We start from the raw sequence: 19,680 nt of genomic DNA on the forward strand, positions 1-19,680 counted from the left end.
CCACACTCCAGCCTGGGTGACAGAGCGAGACTCCGTCTCAAAAAAAAAAAAAAAAAAAAAAAAAGCGAAGGTGAAGCAGCAGGTGCTGATGGAGAAGCTGCAGCAAGTTCTCCAGGGGATCTGGCTGAGACCATCAGTGAAGGTGGCCACACTAAACAATAGATTTTCTGTGCAGACCAAACAGCCTTCTATTGGAAGGTGCTCTCCACAGCTGGAGAGGAGTCAGTGCCTGGCTGCAAAGTTCCAAGGACAGGCTGACCCCCTTGGTAGGGGCTAATGCAGCTAGTGACTTTAAATTGAATCCAGTGTCCATCTGCCACCCTGAAAATCCCAAGGCCCCTAAGGATGATGCTAAATCTCCTCTGCCCGGGCACCACCCGTGGAACGACAAAGCCTGGATGACAGCACCTCTGTTCACAGCATGGTTTACTGAAGGTTTTAAGCCCACTATTGAGACTTACTGCTCAGAAAAAGATTCCTGTAACAATATTACTGCTCACTGACAATGCACCTGGTCACCCCACGCAGGGACGAACACTTTTTTTTAGACGTGATGCTGGTGCACACTTAACAGACTCGGTACAGTGTGAACGTCACTTTTATATGCCCTGGAAGCCACATACTCCAGCAGCTTTCTTTTGCCATACTGGCTGTATCCCAGTGGTTTGAGGCTGAACCTGCGACGTCTCTGAGGCGTGTGTGCAAGGGAACCACTGAGTCTGTGGTCTCGTGTGTGGCTTTTTTCATGGAGCACGAGGGTTTCCAGGTTCATCTGTGTCCTGGCAAGTTCAGTACTCCTTCCTTTTGGGGATGAATAACTCTAGGGTGAGGATGAGCCCCACCTTTCCTCTCTTGCCCAGGTGTCAGGCATCCTAGTTGTTTCAGATATTTGGCGGCAGAACGCTGCGAAGAACAGTTGTTGCAAGCCTTTGTGTGGATGTGTGTGTGTCTGTTTCCTTGGATACATACCTAGGAGAGGAATTGCTGAGTCACTGGCAAGTTTCTTCTAATAAATTTCTTTAAGAAACTGCCTAAGTGGCCGGACCACGTTACATTCCTGCCAGCGAGCCTTCAGGGGTCCAATTTTTCCTGGTCTCTAAAATTTGTTATTGTCTATCTTATCTCCTAAAGCCACTCGAATGGATATAAAACGGTATCTTACTGAAATTTAAAATGTGCATTCCCTAATAACTAGTGATGTTGGGTATCTTTTCATGTGCTTATTATCCGTTCCTGTATCTTGTCTGCAGAAATGTCTATTCAAATCTTTTGCCCAGTTTTTGATTAGGCTTTCTGTCTTATCATTGAGCTGTAAGTGTTCTGTGTATATTCTGGATATAAGCCCTTTATCTGATAGCTGTTTTGCAAGCATATTACTCTAGTCTACTGCTTATCTTTTCATTTTCTTAATAGTACTTTTGAAGCATAAAAAATGTAAATTTTTTTTTTTTTTTTTTTTTGAGACGGAGTCTTGTTCTGTCGCCCAGGCTGGAGTGCAGTGGCCGGATCTCAGCTCACTGCAAGCTCCGCCTCCCGGGTTCACGCCATTCTCCTGCCTCAGCCTCCTGAGTAGCTGGGACTACAGGCGCCCGCCACCTCGCCCGGCTAGTTTTTTGTATTTTTTAGTAGAGACGGGGTTTCAGCGTGTTAGCCAGGATGGTCTTGATCTCCTGACCTTGTGATCTGCCCGTCCCGGCCTCCCAAAGTGCTGGGATTACAGGCTTGAGCCACCATGCCTGGCCAAAAATGTAAATTTTGATGAGGTTCCATGTATCAAGTTTTTATTTTATGAGCTGTGCTTCTGATGTCGTATCTAAGAAACCTCTGCCTAATCCAAAGTCTTGAAGAGTTCCTCACGTGCTATCTCAAAAAATGTTTGACTACTTCGGCTCCTACTAGTCCAAGATCAAGTTCATTTTCGGTGCATGGTGTGTGCTTTTTTGCACGTGGCAAATGTCCCAGCACCACTTGTTAAAAAGGCCGTTGTTTACTCCAATTAAATGGGCTTCGTGCCTTTGTCAAAAAATCAATTTACCACAGATGTAAAAGAATTATTTTGGGGCTTTTAATTCTGCGTCACTGATCTATGTGTCCTATGCCAATACCACACTGTCTTGATTATTACAGCTTCACAGTAAGTTCTGAAACTGGGAAGTGTAACTCATCCAACTTTGTTCTCTGATTTCCAAATTGTTTTGGCTATTCTGGGTCTTTGAAACTCCATATAGATTTTAGGATCATTTTGTGAATTTTAGAAGAAAAATTGCTGGAATTTTGATGGAGATTGCACTGATTCTACAGCTCAATCTGGAGAAAGTTGCCATCTTCACAATATTGAGTCTTCTGTTCCGTTAACATGCAATGTTCTCCCATATATTTAGATCTTAACTTTCCCTCAGCAACGTTCTGCAACTTTCAGAGTATAAGTCCTTAACTTCATTAAAGCTATTCATATTTTATTCTTTTTAATGCTATTGTAGATAGGAATTTTTCCTTGATTTCATTTTTGGATTATTCCTTGTGTATGGAAATACAAGTTATTTGTACCCTGGTCTCACATCCTATAACCTTGCTGCACTTGTTTGGTAGTTTTAATGGTGGGTTTTTCTTTACTTTACTTTTTTTTGGGGAGTTGGCAGATTTCTCAGGATTTTGTACATATAGAATCATGTTGTCTTCCAGTAAAGAGTTTTACTTCTTCCTGTCCATTCTGGATGCCTTTTATTTCTGTTTCTTACCTGGCTGCACCAGCTGGAACCTCCAGTACAAGGCTGAGAAGCAGCAGTGAAAGTGACCATCTCTGCGTCCTTCCTCACCCTAGGGGAAAAGAAGGTCCTCAGTCTTGGATGATTCAGTGTGATGGTTGCAGTTGGTTTTTGTGCATGACTTTGATTAGGTTAAGAAGTTCCCTTGTATTCTAGGTTTGTCAAGCGATTTTATCATAAGTTGGTGTTGGATTTTGTTAAATGCTTTTTTCCTTGCATTTATTGAAATGATCATGTGGTTTCTGTTCTTTTTCTATTAATATGGTATATCACATGACTGCATTTTCTGATGCTAAACCAACCTTGCATTGCTGGGATAAATCCCACTTGGTCATGATGTAAAATCTTTTTTTTATGTGTTGGATTCAGTTTGATAATATTTTGTTGTGGAGTTTTGCTCTTGTGTTCATAAAGAATATTTTTCTATAGTGTATTTTCTCATGGTATTTTCGATCTTGGTATTAGGGCTCTACTGGCCTCAGTATTAGAAGTGTTCCTTCTTCATTTTCTGAAGAGTTTGTGGAGTATTGGCACTGGTATTATTCTTGTAATGTTTAATAAAATTAACCAGTCAGGCTCGCTGGGTCTGGGTTTTTCTTTGTGAGAATATGTTAAATTACTAATTTATTTTATTTCCCTGCTATAGGTCTATTATACTTTTCTATTTCTTCCTGAGTCAGTTCAGGTAATTCGTGTCTAAGAATGTTTCCATTTTATCTCAGTTGTTTAATCTGTCGGCATAAGGTTATAGTATTTCCTCATAACCTTTTGATTTTGGAGGGGTCAGTAGTAATGTCCCCTCTTTCATTCCTAATTTTTCTCCTTAGAAAAACTCCTTAAGGTTTTGTCAATTTTGTTGTTTCTTTCAAATAACTAACTTTGGTTTTATTGATTTTTCTCATGTTTCTATTTCATTGCTTTTTCTTCTCATCCTCGGCATTTCCTTTTTTCCACTTGCCTTGGGTTTAGTTTCTCTCCTTTTTCAACATTTTTAAGGGAAAAGCTTAGATTATCTATTTGAAATCCATCTTATTCCTCATATAGGCATTGAGAACTATAAATTTCCCTCTAAGCACTGCCTTACCTGCATCCCACAAATTTTGATATGTTGTGTTTTCATTTGCATTTAGTTCAAAATATTTTCCAGTTTCCCTTATACTTTCTAACTTCATTATGAATTATTTAGAAATGTGTTGTTTAGTTTCCAAATATTTGTGGAAATATCTGTTGTTGATTTTCAATTGATATCCGTTGCAATCAGAATATTCTGAAATTTATTAAGGCTTGTTTTATGGCATAGTAGGAAGTCTATCCCAGGTGCACTCCACTCTGTAGAGTGTCCTACAGATGTCTTGTAAAGTTGGTTGATAGTCTTAAGTGTTTTATATCCTTTTGATTTTCTGTCTAGTTTTTCTACCCATTAAGAGTGATATATTGAAGTCTCCAGCTATTATTTTTCAACTATGTATTTCTCCCTTTAATTAACTGTCAGTTCTTGTTTCATGTATTATGGGGCTCTGTTATGTACAAATGTGTTTATAATTATTATATCTTCCTGTTCAGTGTATCGGTTTTATGATAAAAGAGAACATTACTACTGACAGTTCATTGTTTCTAGTAATATTTTCATCTTAAAGTTTAACTTGTCTGATATTAGTGTAGCTACTCCAAATCTCTTCATTAACTCTGCATATCTTTTTCATCCTTTTACTTTCAACCTATTTGTGTCTTTAAATCTGAAGTATGTTTATTTTCCATTAATTCCATATCTCTTTTGATTACTATTTGTACAATATCTTTTTCACTTTACTTTCAACCTATTTGTGTCTTTAAATCTAAAATATGTACTTTTTAGACAGCATATGGTTGTATCCTGTTTCATTCTGTCTTTAAAATTCAGTCTGACAACGTCTACCTTTTTATTGGTGTGTTTATTCCATTGACATTTAATGTGATTATTGATACAGTAGGATTATGTTTTCCATTTTGCTGTTTGTTCTCTACATGTCTTGTGTAATTTTTGCTGTTGCCATTGTTTCTATGTTCCTTCATTACTGGCTTATTTTGTGTTACACACATATTTTCTAGTGTATCATTTAAGTGCATTTTTTGATATTTTATTGTGTGTGTGTGTGTGTGTGAGAGAGATACACTCACACACATATATATTATTTTCTTAGGGGTTCCTCTGGAGATTACAATAAGCATCTTACTCAAAACAGGCTATTTCAGATTAATACTGAGTTCTAATAATACGTAAAAACTGCGCTTTGCTGTAACTTCCTTCCCCACCCCTTCCTTTGTGCTACTGTGACACAGATGGTTATAAGCACATTATTATCAGCATAGGTTTGCAATCGTGTCTTATGCAGTTTCCTTTTAAATCAGTTCAGAAACGTTTAAAACATGTTTGTACTGTCTTTTTAATTAACCTATGTAATTACTCTCACCAGTGCTTTTTACCTCAGTCTGAAGGACTCCCGTGAGTATTTCCTGTCGTTCAGGACTATTGGCAACAATTCTGTGTGTCTTGTTTATCTGAGCACAGCTTTGTTTCTCATCTCTAAAGGTGATTTTTACTAGACATAGAATTCTTGGTTGACAGTTGTTTTCTTTCAGCATTTTGAATACGCCATCTCACTATCCTCTGACATCCATGATTCGGAATGATAAGCTGGCTGTTTATTTTACTCGGCATTCTATGTACCGAGAAGCTGTTTTTCTCTGACTGCTTTTGGGATTGTCTCTCTCTGACTTTCAATAGTTTGGTTGGTGTCTATGTGTGGACTGCTTTTAATTTATCCAAATTAAATTAAATGCTTTTAATTTATCCTATTTGAATTTTGTGAACCTTCTGGATGCACTGAATAATGTTTTCCATCAAATTTAGGAAGTTCGGGGCCATTATTTCTTCATGTATCTAATCGTCTCTCTCTTTCTGTAACTCATGACCGTGCGTGTTTATGGTGTCCCACGTGCTCTGAGGCTTTGTTCATTGTTATTGAGTCTTTCTTCTTTCTGTTCCTCAGTCTAAATCATCTGTTGATTTTTAAGTTTGTTGATTCTTTTTCTCTGCCAGTTCATATCTGTCGTTCAGCCTCTCTAATGCATTTTTCATTTCAGTTCTTATAATTTTCAACCCTGTAATTTCTATTTGGCTCTTTTTTAAATAAAAGGTCTCATTATTGATATTCTCTATCTGGTGAGACATATTTGCCATACCTCCCTGTAATTCTTTAAATATAATTTCTTTTAGTTCTTTCAGTGTATTTATTGCAGCTGATTTAAAAGCTTTTGCTGGTTTAATACTTGAGCCCTCTTAGGGGCTATGGATTTTTCTTCCTGTGGATGGGACATGTTTTCATGTTTCTTTGCATGTACTGTAATTTTTTGGTTTATAACTGGAGATGACAGGCAATGCACTGCAGTGACTCTGAAATGAGATTCCCCCCATCCCCCTCCAAATAGGAATTGTTGTTTCTTGGCTTCCCCGTCTCCTTGTTGTTGCTTATGTGATTCATGAGTTTCCTGGACTAATTATCTAGATGTTGTATTCCTTGCAGTATGTGGACACTGAGTTTTCTGTACTGTTTTTAAATCTTGTTTCTGTCTTTAAGCCAGGCTGCCTAGAGATCACCCTCAGGTTAGCAGCGTTTAATGGCCTGCTGTTACCAGACAGGAGGTTTCCTTAAATCCTTGAGCCACGAAACCAGTCTCCTCCCTCTAGTCATGAAACCTGTGTGCCAGGACCTGCCTCCCAGCCACAGGCAGCTTTAGCTCTCACTTCTGCTTGGTGCAGTTTTGAGATCAGCCAGAGGAGAGTGACAGGGTCCATCTCTGTTCTGAAGCCTTCACACATCTATTTTCATATGTGCCGTCCTCCAGGTCCCTGGGAATCTGCAAGGTTTTTCAAAGTCCCTGGGGGCCACCTGGTCTGGTCAGGCTCTTGTTTGCTTCAATGGCGATCACAGCCTTGGGGCAGCTCCCACGATCCCCACTGCAGCCAACGGTGATTGTGCCTGGGGACGGGCCTTTTCCAGGAGCTCCATGACCAGCCCACATGTGGACTGCATCCTGGGATGGGGTTTTCAACAGAGCCCAGTTCCTCCACGGTCTGTGCTGTCACTGGCTTTCCACGGCTGTGCGCCTCGGGGAGCAGGGGTGGAGCGGCCCCAAGTGAAGACACCGCCATCCTGTTCTTCCCCCTGGGGCCACGTTCCTTGAGTGAACGCGTCTGCATTTGTTCTGTCCTGTTGGTTGATTTGACAGTGTTGCTGTATTTTTGTTGCTTTGGGCGAGAGCTGATTCAAGATGCTCTCCGGCAGTTTGGAAGGCCTGCTTCTCTCCAGTCCTTCTTACGGAAACATGCCTTAGCGAACAGTCAAATTCTCTGAAGAAAAACAGACACCATGCTCCCCTTTGGCTTGCAAAGCCAACTCATACTTGGATGTTAGGAGTTCTGAGCAGAAATCTTTGCTCATCACATCTCTCTAGTGGGAAGAAAATACTCAATGGTAGAACTGGGACCCACGACAGCCTGTGGGCCTTGGTGCTGGGGTTGGGGCACTCCTGGTTCTGCCTCATCGACTGGCTTGGAGCAAGTCCAGCGGCATCTCTCTGACCTCGGTTTCCCCCTGGGAAGCGGGGTGGTGAGTACCGGCATTTCTGCCTGCCCACAGGGCCATTCTAAGGCTGAACATGCACAGGAGAAGATGTGTAAAAGGTCACTTTGGGATGTACAAAGGCTACACATCCAGGACAAGCCCTAGGATTGCTATCCGGGTCTTCTGTTTGCTGGCAAGGATGTGTGACCTCAGGAGTGACTCTCTCAGCATTGATAGGAAGAAAACACTATGGTTCTGACTGTCCTCTTTCTAGTCTGGGTTTGGTGGAATGTGTGAGTCAGTTCCTCACTGCTCCTCAGGAGTCCATGTGCAGAAACACACTTCACTATCAGGAAGATCACCTGAACGTGCCCGTGCTCGAGCTCCAGGGAGAGCCAAGTGCCCAGCTTGAGCGGCCTGGCCCTGGCTGCTCTGGCAAGAACACGGCTGTCTGACAGCCATGGGCAGAGCCCTCTACTGCCCCGGCGACCTGTCTCCCTCTGACGGGCTGTCGGCCTCTGGGTGCTCAACGTGGCTGTTATGCTTTTAAATACCTCGCTCATGGCTTCACGCTCTGGTGCCACAGCACAGCAGTGTGACGTGCTGGCTCAGATCTAAGCGTGTCTATAAAGAACACCGGTTCTTAAATAAGGAAGCTCTTTGAAATGTCTACGCATTAGGAAGAGAAAACGTACGGCAGTAGGAGGAGGCTAGGCAACTTGATTTGAAATGGAGACGATGACACTTAAAATGTTTCTGTAAAGTTTGGCCCCATTTGTGGGAGGAAAACAGTGCATCTACACAAGAAAAACACAGCGTTACAATGACACACTCACAAACACCTTGCTACTGTTCACGGCACACTCGCAAAAGCCTTACTACTGTTCACGGCTTGCCTAAGCAAGATGACAGAAACGTCGCAAACACGCCCCACGCCGCCCAGACGTGCAGTCGCGGCTCAGCATCAGGGCTTGGTCTCTGTTGCCACTGGCCATGAGTTTTCTTTGGCACAAAATAGATCTAAACAGCGCTCATCGCCCAAGTTCCATGAAATCTTTCCAGCTCTTCCCTCTTGCTTCCTTCCACCTCGTCCCTACGTCCCTCCCTCCGGTTACTGATTTCAGACAGCTCTCCGCTTAACGCCGAAACAAGCTAAGACCCACTTTCAAGAAGTCAAAGGCGAAGGTTAATAGTTGAAAACGATGCCGCCAAATTTCCCTTCCAAGTTTACACAATTGGACCGCAGACCGATATTTCCATTCTAAACAGTGTAGAATTCAAAGCATTCTGTGTCCACAGTGAGTATCTTCAGGCAATTTTAAAAAGTGCCCAGAACCTCACAGGCCCTGAGGAGCAGCCTGTGGGCAGCTCACAGGAGTGTGCACCTCTCTTCTCTCCCGTGCCCACCTCAGGGAAGGATGGAGGCACTGCAGCCTCACAGCCTGCACACCAGGGCGGGAGACTTGTGGCAGCACCCACACAGCGTGAGCACGGCCCACACAGCCCGTTTTCAGAGAGCTCTGTTCAGTGCCCGTCTCAGCACCATCCTCGCCCCCGTTTCCTGAAGGGGCACACTTGCCACTGCAGCTGCCCCAGGGTTCTCCAGTCATGGGCTCCGTGCTCCCCCAGCCGTACCAGGTTAATGGGGGGCATGTGCCCGCTCTCGCCTTCCCCTGGCCGTACCAGGTTAATGGAGGGGCGTGTGCCCGCTCTCGCCTTCCCCTGGCCGTACCAGGTTAATGGAGGGGCGTGTGCCCGCTCTCGCCTTCCCCTGGCCGTACCAGGTTAATGGGGGGCGTGTGCCCGCTCTCGCCTTCCCCTGGCCGTACCAGGTTAATGGGGGGCGTGTGCCCGCTCTCGCCTTCCCCTGGCCGTACCAGGTTAATGGGGGGCGTGTGCCCGCTCTCACCTTCCCCTGGCCGTACCAGGTTAATGGGGGGTGTGTGCCCGCTCTCAACTTTCTCACCATCCCTCGCACTTGCTGGCTGAGACCGGGTGGGAGCAAGTTTTCTAGAGAGGAACTGACACACGTGAGTCAGCCTCTGTGCCTCGGACCACACGCTGCCTGGCGCACAGGTTTGGACGCGGCCTCTGGTGGCTGCCTCACCTCAGCCACATCACAGGGTCGGCTCCCTGAGGAAGCAGCTCTGGGCCTGGGGCTGGATGGGCTCCTGGCGTTGGGGAGCTGCCTCTTCAGCGGCCTCTGGAGAACCTGTTCCCGCAGCCCGGCCCACCCCGCTGACAGCAGGCTCCGTCTCTGGGGGATGTGCAGTGTGGTTTTTATGCCTCAAAACCCCCACGCAGCAGTCCCAAGGCACCAGGCACTGACCCTAATGAATGATTTGCACGGCTGAGTTCACTGCTCCATCCATCACGCGGTAGCCGACGTCTGCAACGTTAACGACGCTGCGTGTTTGATCGCGGCACACAGACCCTTTCAATCATCCTCAGCGGCGGGGAAGGCCTCAGACCTGGGCACAGGGCCAGGTTAGTAAAACTTTCCATGAGGAGAGCTTTTTGTTCTCTCTGGAGCAGCTCGGGCTCAGGAGGAGGGGCAGGTGAGGGGCCAGTTCACAGCCCAGACTGCGGCAGACACGCTCCGGCCGCCTCGTCTACCTGCTTGTTGTTTTAATGACATCGAGACTTTTTAAACCCAAGTGCTTCTGAGGGACTGAAAGGGCCGATTGTGGCAGAGGCTGTGGGGCCGTCCAGGTGACACAGGGAGGCGCCTGCGGCAGACCAGCCCCACGCCGAGGGACGGCCGCTTTCCTCACGAGGCTTGAGGGAGGGTGCCCACTTCAGTGACACAGACCCGTGGGCACCACAGTGAGCCCCGAGCGCCTCCGTTTCAGAAGATGGGCCCCACAAATGCTCTCAATGCGGCAGCGTGTGACACAGAGCTGCCCACGCTAATGTGTAATTTACCGAGAGTCCATTCCCCGTGGAGCCTCCTCATGGCCCTTCTCCACGATGCAGAACGCGTGGAAATCACATTGGAAAAGGAGCCACACAGAGCTCTGTGGCATTTTTTCAAATCTACATTTAAAATAATGCAAGATACAGAAAACTACTGTTTAAAAAATGAAACTCTGTGGCTCGGCCATGCTTGAGAAGTCTGAGGGGAAAGCTCAATCTTGGGAAGACACAAAGATGACCTCATTATTGGAATTTATTACGGTCAAGTACTTCTGAAACAAAAAACTTGTGAGTAGAAAGGACTGGAAAGCAAAGAAATCCTAAAAAAAAAAAAAAAAAAAAAAGTTGGATACATTTTTCTTTTCTTTGCTGTTTTTTTTTTTTTTAATAGTGTCTCGCTCTGTCACCCAGGCTGGAGTGCAGTGGCAAGATCTCAGCTCACTGTAACCTCCATCTCCCAGGTTTGAGTGATTCTCCTGCCTCAGTCTCCCAAGTAGCTGGGATTACAGGTGTGCACCACCACACCCAGCTAATTTGCGTATTTTTAGTAGAGACGGGGTTCTACCATGTTGACCAGGCTGGTCTTGAACTCCTGACCTCAGGTGTTCCGCCCATCTCGGTCTCCCAAAGTGCTGGGATTACAGGTGTGAGCCACCATGCCCAGCCTAATTTTTCATTTTGAGGTTTGAATTCCTTGAGACACACAGGACATGGGCTGTGCGTGACCTTCAGGTTCCTGCGGCCAAGCAGAGGCTGCCACGGAGGAGGCTCCAGTGTGAACTGCCCTCCTCAGACCCCTCAGGGATGCAAATGAGGACACTGTGGACCCCCCCACCCAGACTCTGCAACTGGACACTATTCTGTTATTTAAACAAAATCAAAACCCAAACAAAACGCAAAACCCGTATGCACAGAATAAGTTCTTTCTACGTGCTCAGGGGCAGGCCCTCGTCAGCATCACGGTGTGTGAGGAGCCTGGATTGCGCCTGGCTGCCTCTGCACAGCTGTTCACGTGAAGCAGCAAAACCCTGAGGTGACTCAGTTCACGGACCCACAGCTCTGATTCTGGTCAGGCAGAGGGAAGGCTCTCAACCACAGCTGGGTGCCCAGGGGCCAGGGCTGGGTTCCCGGCCCCACGAGGATATCCCAGGCGCTGGCCTGTCTCCCGCTTTCTAAGCCCTGCACACAGCTCTGAGATCCACCACGGCTTGGTTCGCAGAGGGCTGGAGACTCAATCTGTACCCCACGCCAGGCTCGTTGGCTCTGGAGGCGGCAGCGAGGCCGGCGGAACGCAGAAGGGAAGCCAGGGAGGCTGGAGACGTGGGCCCAGCAGGGCTTCTGGCACCTGCCATGGCCACGTCCTGCCACAGGCACTTCACAGGGCTCGGGGCTGGCCAGGAGGTCCCCTGCCTTCTGTCCCATCGGCCCATTTACAGATAGTCAGAGGTGTGTGAGTCTTGCCCTCCCCCACAGTGTTATTTCTCTCCTGTTTGCTCCAACCCCAGCTTTTCGCTCTCTCCCTGTTGTGTAAACGAACAAAGACAGAGACACTTTCCACCCGCTGAGGACACTTGGCGTGCACGGCACCGACCTTTGACCTGGGTTCGTGGTTGTTCCTGTCTCCCGTCTCTGCTTCTTCTCCGGTTGCTGAGATCGTCCCTTGGTCGGGGAGCCCTGTGCTCCCCACCCTTCTCTGCCCCCCAACTCCAGGTCACGCTTGCCCGCTTTCTAAGCCAGCGCCTGAGCCCCTGGATGGCTGCTGAGATGACCGATTCTCTTAGGGGACGTGAAATTAGACAAAATATATATTAATACTAAACCAGCACTACTCACATTCGCCCCAGCTGCCTCCCTCTCCCGCTGTCCCCATCAAGATGGCTCCCATGTGGACCCCTGCATTTCCGTGGAGCTTGCTGGGGTCTGGGGGACTCAGGGTTTTACCTCACAATTCAGGTCTTCGCCCTGCGTGAGGCTTTCCCGACACAACCTGGGCCCTGACCTTGTTTATGTCATGGTGTTTGTGAGCCTGGGGTGTGGGTTCCAGGTTCCAGGGACCAAGGGCAAGCCGGAGGTCATCTGCAGGGGAGGGGCCGACCCAGACTCAACCCTGACCCGGGACCCTTCCCGGCCATCTTGGGCGGACACTCCAGCCATCTTCTCACAAGGACAGGCAGCGCCCGGTCCACAGCCCCGTCCACCCAGGACACGGGAAACGGCTCGGCCCATGTCATTCTCAGTGAAGGCTCCATCCACTCCGACAGAGCAATAAACATTTGAATCTGCTCTTCTCACTGGGGAGGGGCAGGTGTCCAGAGTGGGTGGACCTGCCCCTGGGTGCTCAGGAGGAACCTGGAGCCCATGGCCTGGTGCCTGTCTCCCAGGGCAGCAGCGATGTCAGGCCTGCACCAGGGACCACCCCTTCCTGACCCAGAGCCAGGCCTGCAACAGGGACCACCCCACCGTGACCGAGGGACTGGGCCTGCACCAGGGACCACCCCGCCCGGTCCCAGAGCCGGGCCTGCACCAGGGACCACCCCGCCCTGACCCAGAGCCGGGCCTGCACCAGGGACCACCCCACCCTGACCCAGAGCCGGGCCTGCACCAGGGACCACCTGCCTTGACCCAGAGCCAGGCCTGCACCAGGGACCACCCCATCCTGACCCAGAACCGGGCCTGCACCGGGGTCCACCCACCCTAACCCAGAACCTGAGCCGGCACCAGACACTACCCCACCTGCACCCCCTCAGCCCCCAGGACTCTCCTCTCCCCTCCCCTTCACACACACTGTGAGCAGAACTTCCTCTGCCACGCGCCCCGCCTGCCTGCCTATGAAGGACTGAGAGGGGCTGTCTGCCCAGCGGGGGCAGATCAGGCCACGGCTGACACTGCTTCCAGCTGCCCAAAGCCTTAACCGCTGTGGTCCTGGCTGGGCATCAAGGGACCTCACAGGTGGAGATGAAATGGACGACATTACCTGCACACATTTGCCACATCATAGGGAGGTGTCTGCACAGGTATCTCAACCTCCATCTCAACCCTGACGCCCAAAGTAGCACCGCCTAGCACCATAGGCTAACCCCAAAATCTCGTGTGTGGCTGGTCCCGGGTTATGGAAACAGAATGAACGCAGGACTCATAAATTGCGCGCAGAACAGCGTGCAGGGCTGGCGCTCGGGGCCTGTGCTGAAAGTCCCAGGACCAGCTTTGAGCCTGATGAGACGTGCGTGTACGAGATGACTGTGTTCGTGGGCTGGGGTGGTGGGAGGCTGGAGCCAGACTCCAAGGTCATCTCTGCTCTGGCAACACAGAAACCCCTGGGTCTTTTGAACAGGATGTGACCCATTAGATCCGAGTTTGGGGAAGATCACCACGGCAACCGAGCGGGGAAAATGGGGAGACAGGCCTGCTGGGAACTGAGCTCACCCTGCAGGAGACGTTGTCCTCAAGTGTAACAGAAACTTTCTTAAAAGGGGTGTGAGCGACTGCTTTACAGCTGGCGAATCTTGGGCTCCAGAGTCCCACTGGTGGTCAGGAGAGGCCCCAACGGGAATGTGGCATCGGGCACCCTCCGAGGAGCTGCAGGCCAGGCCCCGCTGCATGGCAGATGCACTCTGGCCTCAGCCCTTCCATGTATCAGGGAGTCATCCATGCAACCCCCTCCCCCGGTCCCGACCCCTCCATTTCCATGCACGGTCAGGTAGGCCAGGGCGGGGTCACACCCACACCCATGCAGCTCCAACATCCCCAGCCTGTGCACTCAGCAACACAACAGCCCACCCTCCGTGGCCCACCAGGCCCCAAGGCGAGGCCTGGCTCACTTAGCTTTGACCTCTAGGACCAAGGCCAGAGGGGCCCGGGCTACCTGGTGAGGCTTTGGCAGTAACGGGTTGGGTAAAGGGATGATGTCGCCTGAGCACCATGTGGGTCAACAGTCCCCTGCCTGCTGTGTTGACGCAGAACACGTCCCAGTCCCCAGCACTCCCCTGGCTCACCCACCCCAAGTCCCACCCCAAACTCTACCCTCGCCATAAAGCCACACGTGAGCCCCAGGGCAGCAGAAACATAAACGAGACCTGCTTCCTACCCGGGCCTGCAGGACGCTGCCCAGACGTGGGAGCCCAGGGCTGGGGGGTCACAGCTGGGACAAGGTGTGGCGGGTGGGAAGACAACTTCTCAGCACCTCCCAGCCACCTCGGGGCCAGGTGGCACCAGGTAAGACAAAGCAGGGGTGAGGGGCTGGGGGCACGGACGCAGGGGTGAGGGGCTGGGGGCACGGACGCAGGGGTGAGGGGCTGGGGGCACGGACGCAGGGGTGAGGGGCTGGGGGCACGGACGCAGGGGTGAGGGGCTGGGGGCACGGACGCAGGGGTGAGGGGCTGGGGGCACGGACGCAGGGGTGAGGGGCTGCGGGCACGGACGCAGGGGTGAGGGGATGGAGGCACGGACGCAGGGGTGAGGGGATGGAGGCACGGACGCCAGCGTCCACCTTGCGTAGGGGCTGGGGAGGAAGGCAGAGTCTATCTGTGCTCAGGAGGCAGCAGAGCAGGGACACGGGCCCCACGCAGAGCTCCAGCTGACCTCGCGGGGGACAAGGAGGACAGCAGGCAGGTCAGACAGAACTTCAGAACGACATCTGCACGGGACACGGAACATTGTCCTGGCCCCGCCCCATAGTCATCATAAACCTCCAGAGAGTGGCCAGAGGCAGCCATGGGCCTCCAGTGTGTGGCTCCGAGGGACAGCCCCAGGGAGGCAGCAGCCTCCTGATCTGATGGGACACATCCCACAAAAACAGACGATGAGGGCTCCGGGCTCCGTGGAACACACTACCGCAAGCTCACACTCACACCCACCCACACCCACACCCCCATCCCCCCACACACACACCCACCCACACACCCACCCACACTCACACACCCACACACACCCACACACCCCCATCCCCCCACACACACCCACCCACACACCCCCACACACCCCCATCCCCCCACACCCACACACACCCACACACCCCCACACACCCCCATCCCCCCACACCCACACACACCCACACACCCCCACACACCCCCATCCCCCCACACCCACACACACCCACCCACACTCACACCACACCCACACACACACACACACACCCACACTCACACCCACACCCACACTCACACACACACACCCACACACCCCCATCCCCCCACACCCACACCACCCACACACCCCCCACACACCCCCATCCCCCCACACCCACACACACCCACACACCCCACACACCCCCATCCCCCCACACCACACACACCCACCCACACTCACACCCACACCCACACACACACACACACACCCACACACACCCACCCACACACCCACACACACACCCACACACCCCCATCCCCCCACACCCACACACACCCACCCACACTCACACCCACACCCACACTCACACACACACCCACACTCACACACACACCAGGGCTGTGGGCTCAAGAGCTTCATGCTTTGGGGGCTAAAATATTTGCATGCATTCTCTTCAAAAAGCTTGTAGCCTTCCGTTAGGAAACAGCAGGGAGGCCTCACTCCCTTCCCAGCAGATGGGAAACTGAGCCCCGACGCCCGGGAGTCCCTGTCCCCCAGGTCAGGAGGGGCTGATGCCGTCCCCTCCCCAGAAGGCCGAGGCTCACCTGGACCCCAGGCCACGAGGCAGGGAGTGGGCCAGAAAACACGAGCTGAACCGCCCTTCAACGCGTGGTCCCCAGGGCTGCAGGCGCGTCCCTGATCACAGCGCAAGCAAGTCGGGCTGCGCCTTGAGATGTAAACACTCGCCAAGAACACCACGGCGCCTTCGGTCACCCCTCCTCACAGAAAGGCCTGAGTGCTCGGGGCTCCCCACACCACCCGCCCGGCTACAGACATGAGGCCACTTCCTTCCCAAACAACCCCGGGTACGCGGTGTTGGTGCGTCTCCACGCTGTGCGAGCCCAGGGGCTGGACGGGGAAGACCCTGCGCCTGGGGCCTGAAGGCACAGTCTAGGGCTCCCAGTGTCACGGCCGTCCCCCGAGCTCCTGGCAAGGATGCCGTGGCATTTAGAAGTGTTGACAGAACTGCACAGGGTAATGTGCTCATCGCTTCGGCTAAGCTGTCTACAAGCCGTTCACAGGACTCAGGCAGCACCCAGAATGCCCCGACCATGAAGGCCGGTCCCTCTCCAGGTCAGGGCTTTGAGCCTGAGCCGCGTGGCTCCATGTTCGGCTGCAGAAGCAAACCTGCGCACCCAATGTGAGCCTTAGACCCTGGGACAGGTCTTGCAGGAGGGTCTGCAGCCCAGGACCCGCCTAGGGCCCCATGCGTGATCACTGGAGATCTCATGGCGGGCACCCCAGCTGGCGCTGACGCCATGGCATCACACGGGGGCACTTTATATCAGGAGGACGCACCCCACACCCAGCCCAGGGCCTTGGTGCGCTTCCACACGTGTCACACACGTGGCACGCACACGGCCCCTCCGTGAGCTCACGCCGCCACGCCGGGCCGAGACCACATCTGCATGGCCACGGGCACTCACCGTCATCCAGGTACAACTGGTCCAACTCTTCAGGCTCTTGCTTGACCGTTACAGGAATAGGGGCCAAATTAGGACTACCGTCCTCACACGCCTCTGGCAGCAGCCGTGGCCGGGCGGCCGGAGACTCATCCCTGCGGACCGTGGGCGGCGGGTGCTGCGGGCGGCCCGTGGCGGGCGGGCACGCTGGGCTGCAGGGCTGCAGGCAGGTCAGCTCTTGGGCGGCGGGCGGGAGTGGAGGAGAGGGGCTGCTGGGGCAGAGTGAGTGTTCGAGACCAGGGGGGCAGCTACTGCTTGGAGGCACACTCACCTGCTGTGGCAGCAGGGCCGGGGGCGGCTGCCCGGGCGAGCCGGGGTGCGTGGCCACTGGCCTGGGCACGTCCTGGACGGCGGGGGCCTCTCCGGCCGGCTGCGGGAGTCCGAGGTGGCAGTGGCCCGGGCTGGCGACGCCCTTGGTGTAGGCAGCAGGAGAAAGGTCGTGGAGCTTGGGGCTCGCACCGGGGGCTGCTGGCATCAGGGTGCTTCTCGGCGGACAGGGCGGGAAGCCGGCCACGAGGCAGGAGCTGGGGTCAGGTGGCATCGCGAGCTGCTGGCTGTAGTATGGTCTTGGGAGAGGACTTAACCCCTGGCTCACTGGCCCACAGTTTGGAGCAGGCTCATAATCATCCGTGGGTTCTGTTTTTATCATTGGAACTGTGAGAAGGAAAAGAAAAGTTAAATAAACATGAGTTGCAGATTTGCAGATGAGTATGACCAGGCAGGCTTGTGGCTGGGACACCCTGCACAAAACCGACAGGGCCCTGGCTGGGTCCCTCTGTCTCCTGCCTGGTTCTCCCACCCCATTAAAAAAAAAAGGTGTGAGTCATCGGCGGAGAGAGTCGCAGCTGGTTCTAATACTGGCGAGGACTGTTTTCCTTGGACTCTCCTGCAGCATTAACGTGCTATGAAAGTCCACTTGCAAACTACGGTGGGAGCCCTGGACCCAGGGGCCTGTGGATTCGCAGGAATCAAAGCGAAAATTTCAACTTGGATGCACGACGGCATTTCTGCTCCGAACACTCAGTTTGATAAATGTCTGCACATTTGGTAAATTCGAACACACAACAAGATGGCTTTCAGGAGTCAGTAAAAATCCAACTGCAAAGGGGAATGACTGCTCCAGGAGAGAAGCCGTCCATCACTGCGAAAGAAAAACACTGTCGCGGATGCTGGACCGCCTCCACGGTCCTCCTGATTCCCTTCTAAAGCGATGGGCTGTGCAGAGGCTGCGACCTGGCAGCCTTGGACGGAACAGGGGGCTCCCGAGTTTCTAGAGCTTTCTCCCACCCAGCCCTCCCTAGAAGTCTAGGGCTGTGGGGAGGAGCCTACAGGTCGGGCACTGGGTCCCCAAGGCCGCTCTGCCAGGCCTGGGCCAGAGCTGACACCGGCTCCCGGCCTGCGCCCACCCCAGCCTTTGTGCCTGCTTCTGCAGGGGTGTCAGGAAGAAAGCAGGCAGGCGTGCAGTCAGCAGGAGCAGCAAGGCGGTCCCAGCTGGCATTCCTGCGGTTGCTGTTTTCCTGCTGGTCTTAGGTCTCTCGTGCTACTTAGAGGAGACATCAGACGGCTCAGTGGCTCTAAAGTTCTCGCCATGGTGCACGCAAATTCCTAACAGACGCGCGGCGCTGCTCTGGGTGAATGCTGTGTGGATTCTGTCTGTCTGTCCGGCGCTGCTCTGGGCGAATGCTGTGTGGATTCTGTCTGTCTGTGCGGCGCTGCTCTGGGCGAATGCTGTGTGGATTCTGTTTGGCAGCAGGGTCGGCCACAGGAGGGAAAATCCCCTCCCATCACCACCTGGGGCCTATGAGTGGCCCCCAAAACCGGCACACAGGCTCCCGGTGCCAACACTCGCCACCGCAGAGGGTCCAGCAGCCTCCTGCAGTAAACAAAAGCATCTCCAATTTGAGAGAAAATATTTAGTCCCGGGCTTGAGCCTGTGAGTCCATGCAGCTGTTCCCCACCACAGCTGGGTGCTGACGAGTCCACCAGCAGCTGCGACCGATGGAGATGGCGTTTTCCGGCAGCTCGTGATACGGGAGCACCTGTGCTACGTGCAGCCTCCCCTGCAGTCCCCACCACAGGTCCCGGCGGTCGTGAGCACAGGGGCGAGTCATCTGTGTAGCCAAGCCACCTTCCCGCCACACTGGAGGCATCACAGGAACTAACCCACGTGGGCCGTTCCCGGCTGTAGAATCTCGCCAGCCTGTGAGTCCAGAGGAAGTCAGCCAGAGCTTTCAACCCAGGGATTCCCAGTGGAGTTGCTGCATTTTGTTGCTTTTGTGCTGACTTTTCAAGTCCCTACTTTCATTCACTCATTCAAATCTTTCTGTCATCCGCCCTGCACACTGCGTAGGGAGGCCCAGGTTTAAACTGTCCGCCCTGCACACTGCGTAGGGAGGCCGAGGTTTAAAGCGTCCGCCCTGCACACTGAGTAGGGAGGTTGAGGTTTAAAGCGTCCGCCCTGCACACTGAGTAGGGAGGCCGAGGTTTAAAGCGTCCGCCCTGCACACTGAGTAGAGAGGTTGAGGTTTTAGATGGGGTGGGTGACCAGGAGGTGCTGACGTCCAGGAGGCAGGAAGAAAATCACAGGGTAATTGTGATTACAAGGCCTTCCCAGGACACAGCCTGCAGCTCACTGACCAGGGCCCATAAAGCCGCACTCTGCTGAGGGTCCTGCCAGGCCTTCCTGGGGCTCCATAGCCCAGGCGTCCCCAGCCTTTGGCCCGGGGCAAGTCCAGCCACAGAAGAATGCAGGGAGTGCGGCCTGAGCTGTCAAGCTTGGAGAACAAGGCCAGGGGCTGCCTCTACAGT

The 19,680-nt window shown here is 52.3% G+C and overlaps 1 protein-coding gene across 8 annotated transcripts in view; it reads right to left on the minus strand.

Annotated features, from left to right (window-relative positions):
• Nucleotides 1–19,680, minus strand: part of NFATC1 (nuclear factor of activated T cells 1) — a 127,003-nt gene that overhangs the window by 21,649 nt on the left and 85,674 nt on the right. For 6 of the 8 annotated variants that reach the window (XM_033178476.1, XM_033178473.1, XM_033178474.1 and 3 more), the window contains one exon: nucleotides 16,837–17,526. In XM_033178476.1, the coding sequence (XP_033034367.1) occupies nucleotides 16,837–17,526 (690 nt within the window). The remainder of the gene's footprint in view (nucleotides 1–16,836; nucleotides 17,527–19,680) is intronic. The other 2 variants (XM_033178478.1, XM_033178479.1) reach the window with 1 other exon arrangement.

The sequence above is a fragment of the Trachypithecus francoisi genome, unplaced genomic scaffold (genome assembly GCF_009764315.1).
Source record: "Trachypithecus francoisi isolate TF-2019V2 unplaced genomic scaffold, Tfra_2.0 Lachesis_group19, whole genome shotgun sequence".
NCBI classification, from domain to species: domain Eukaryota; kingdom Metazoa; phylum Chordata; class Mammalia; order Primates; family Cercopithecidae; genus Trachypithecus; species Trachypithecus francoisi.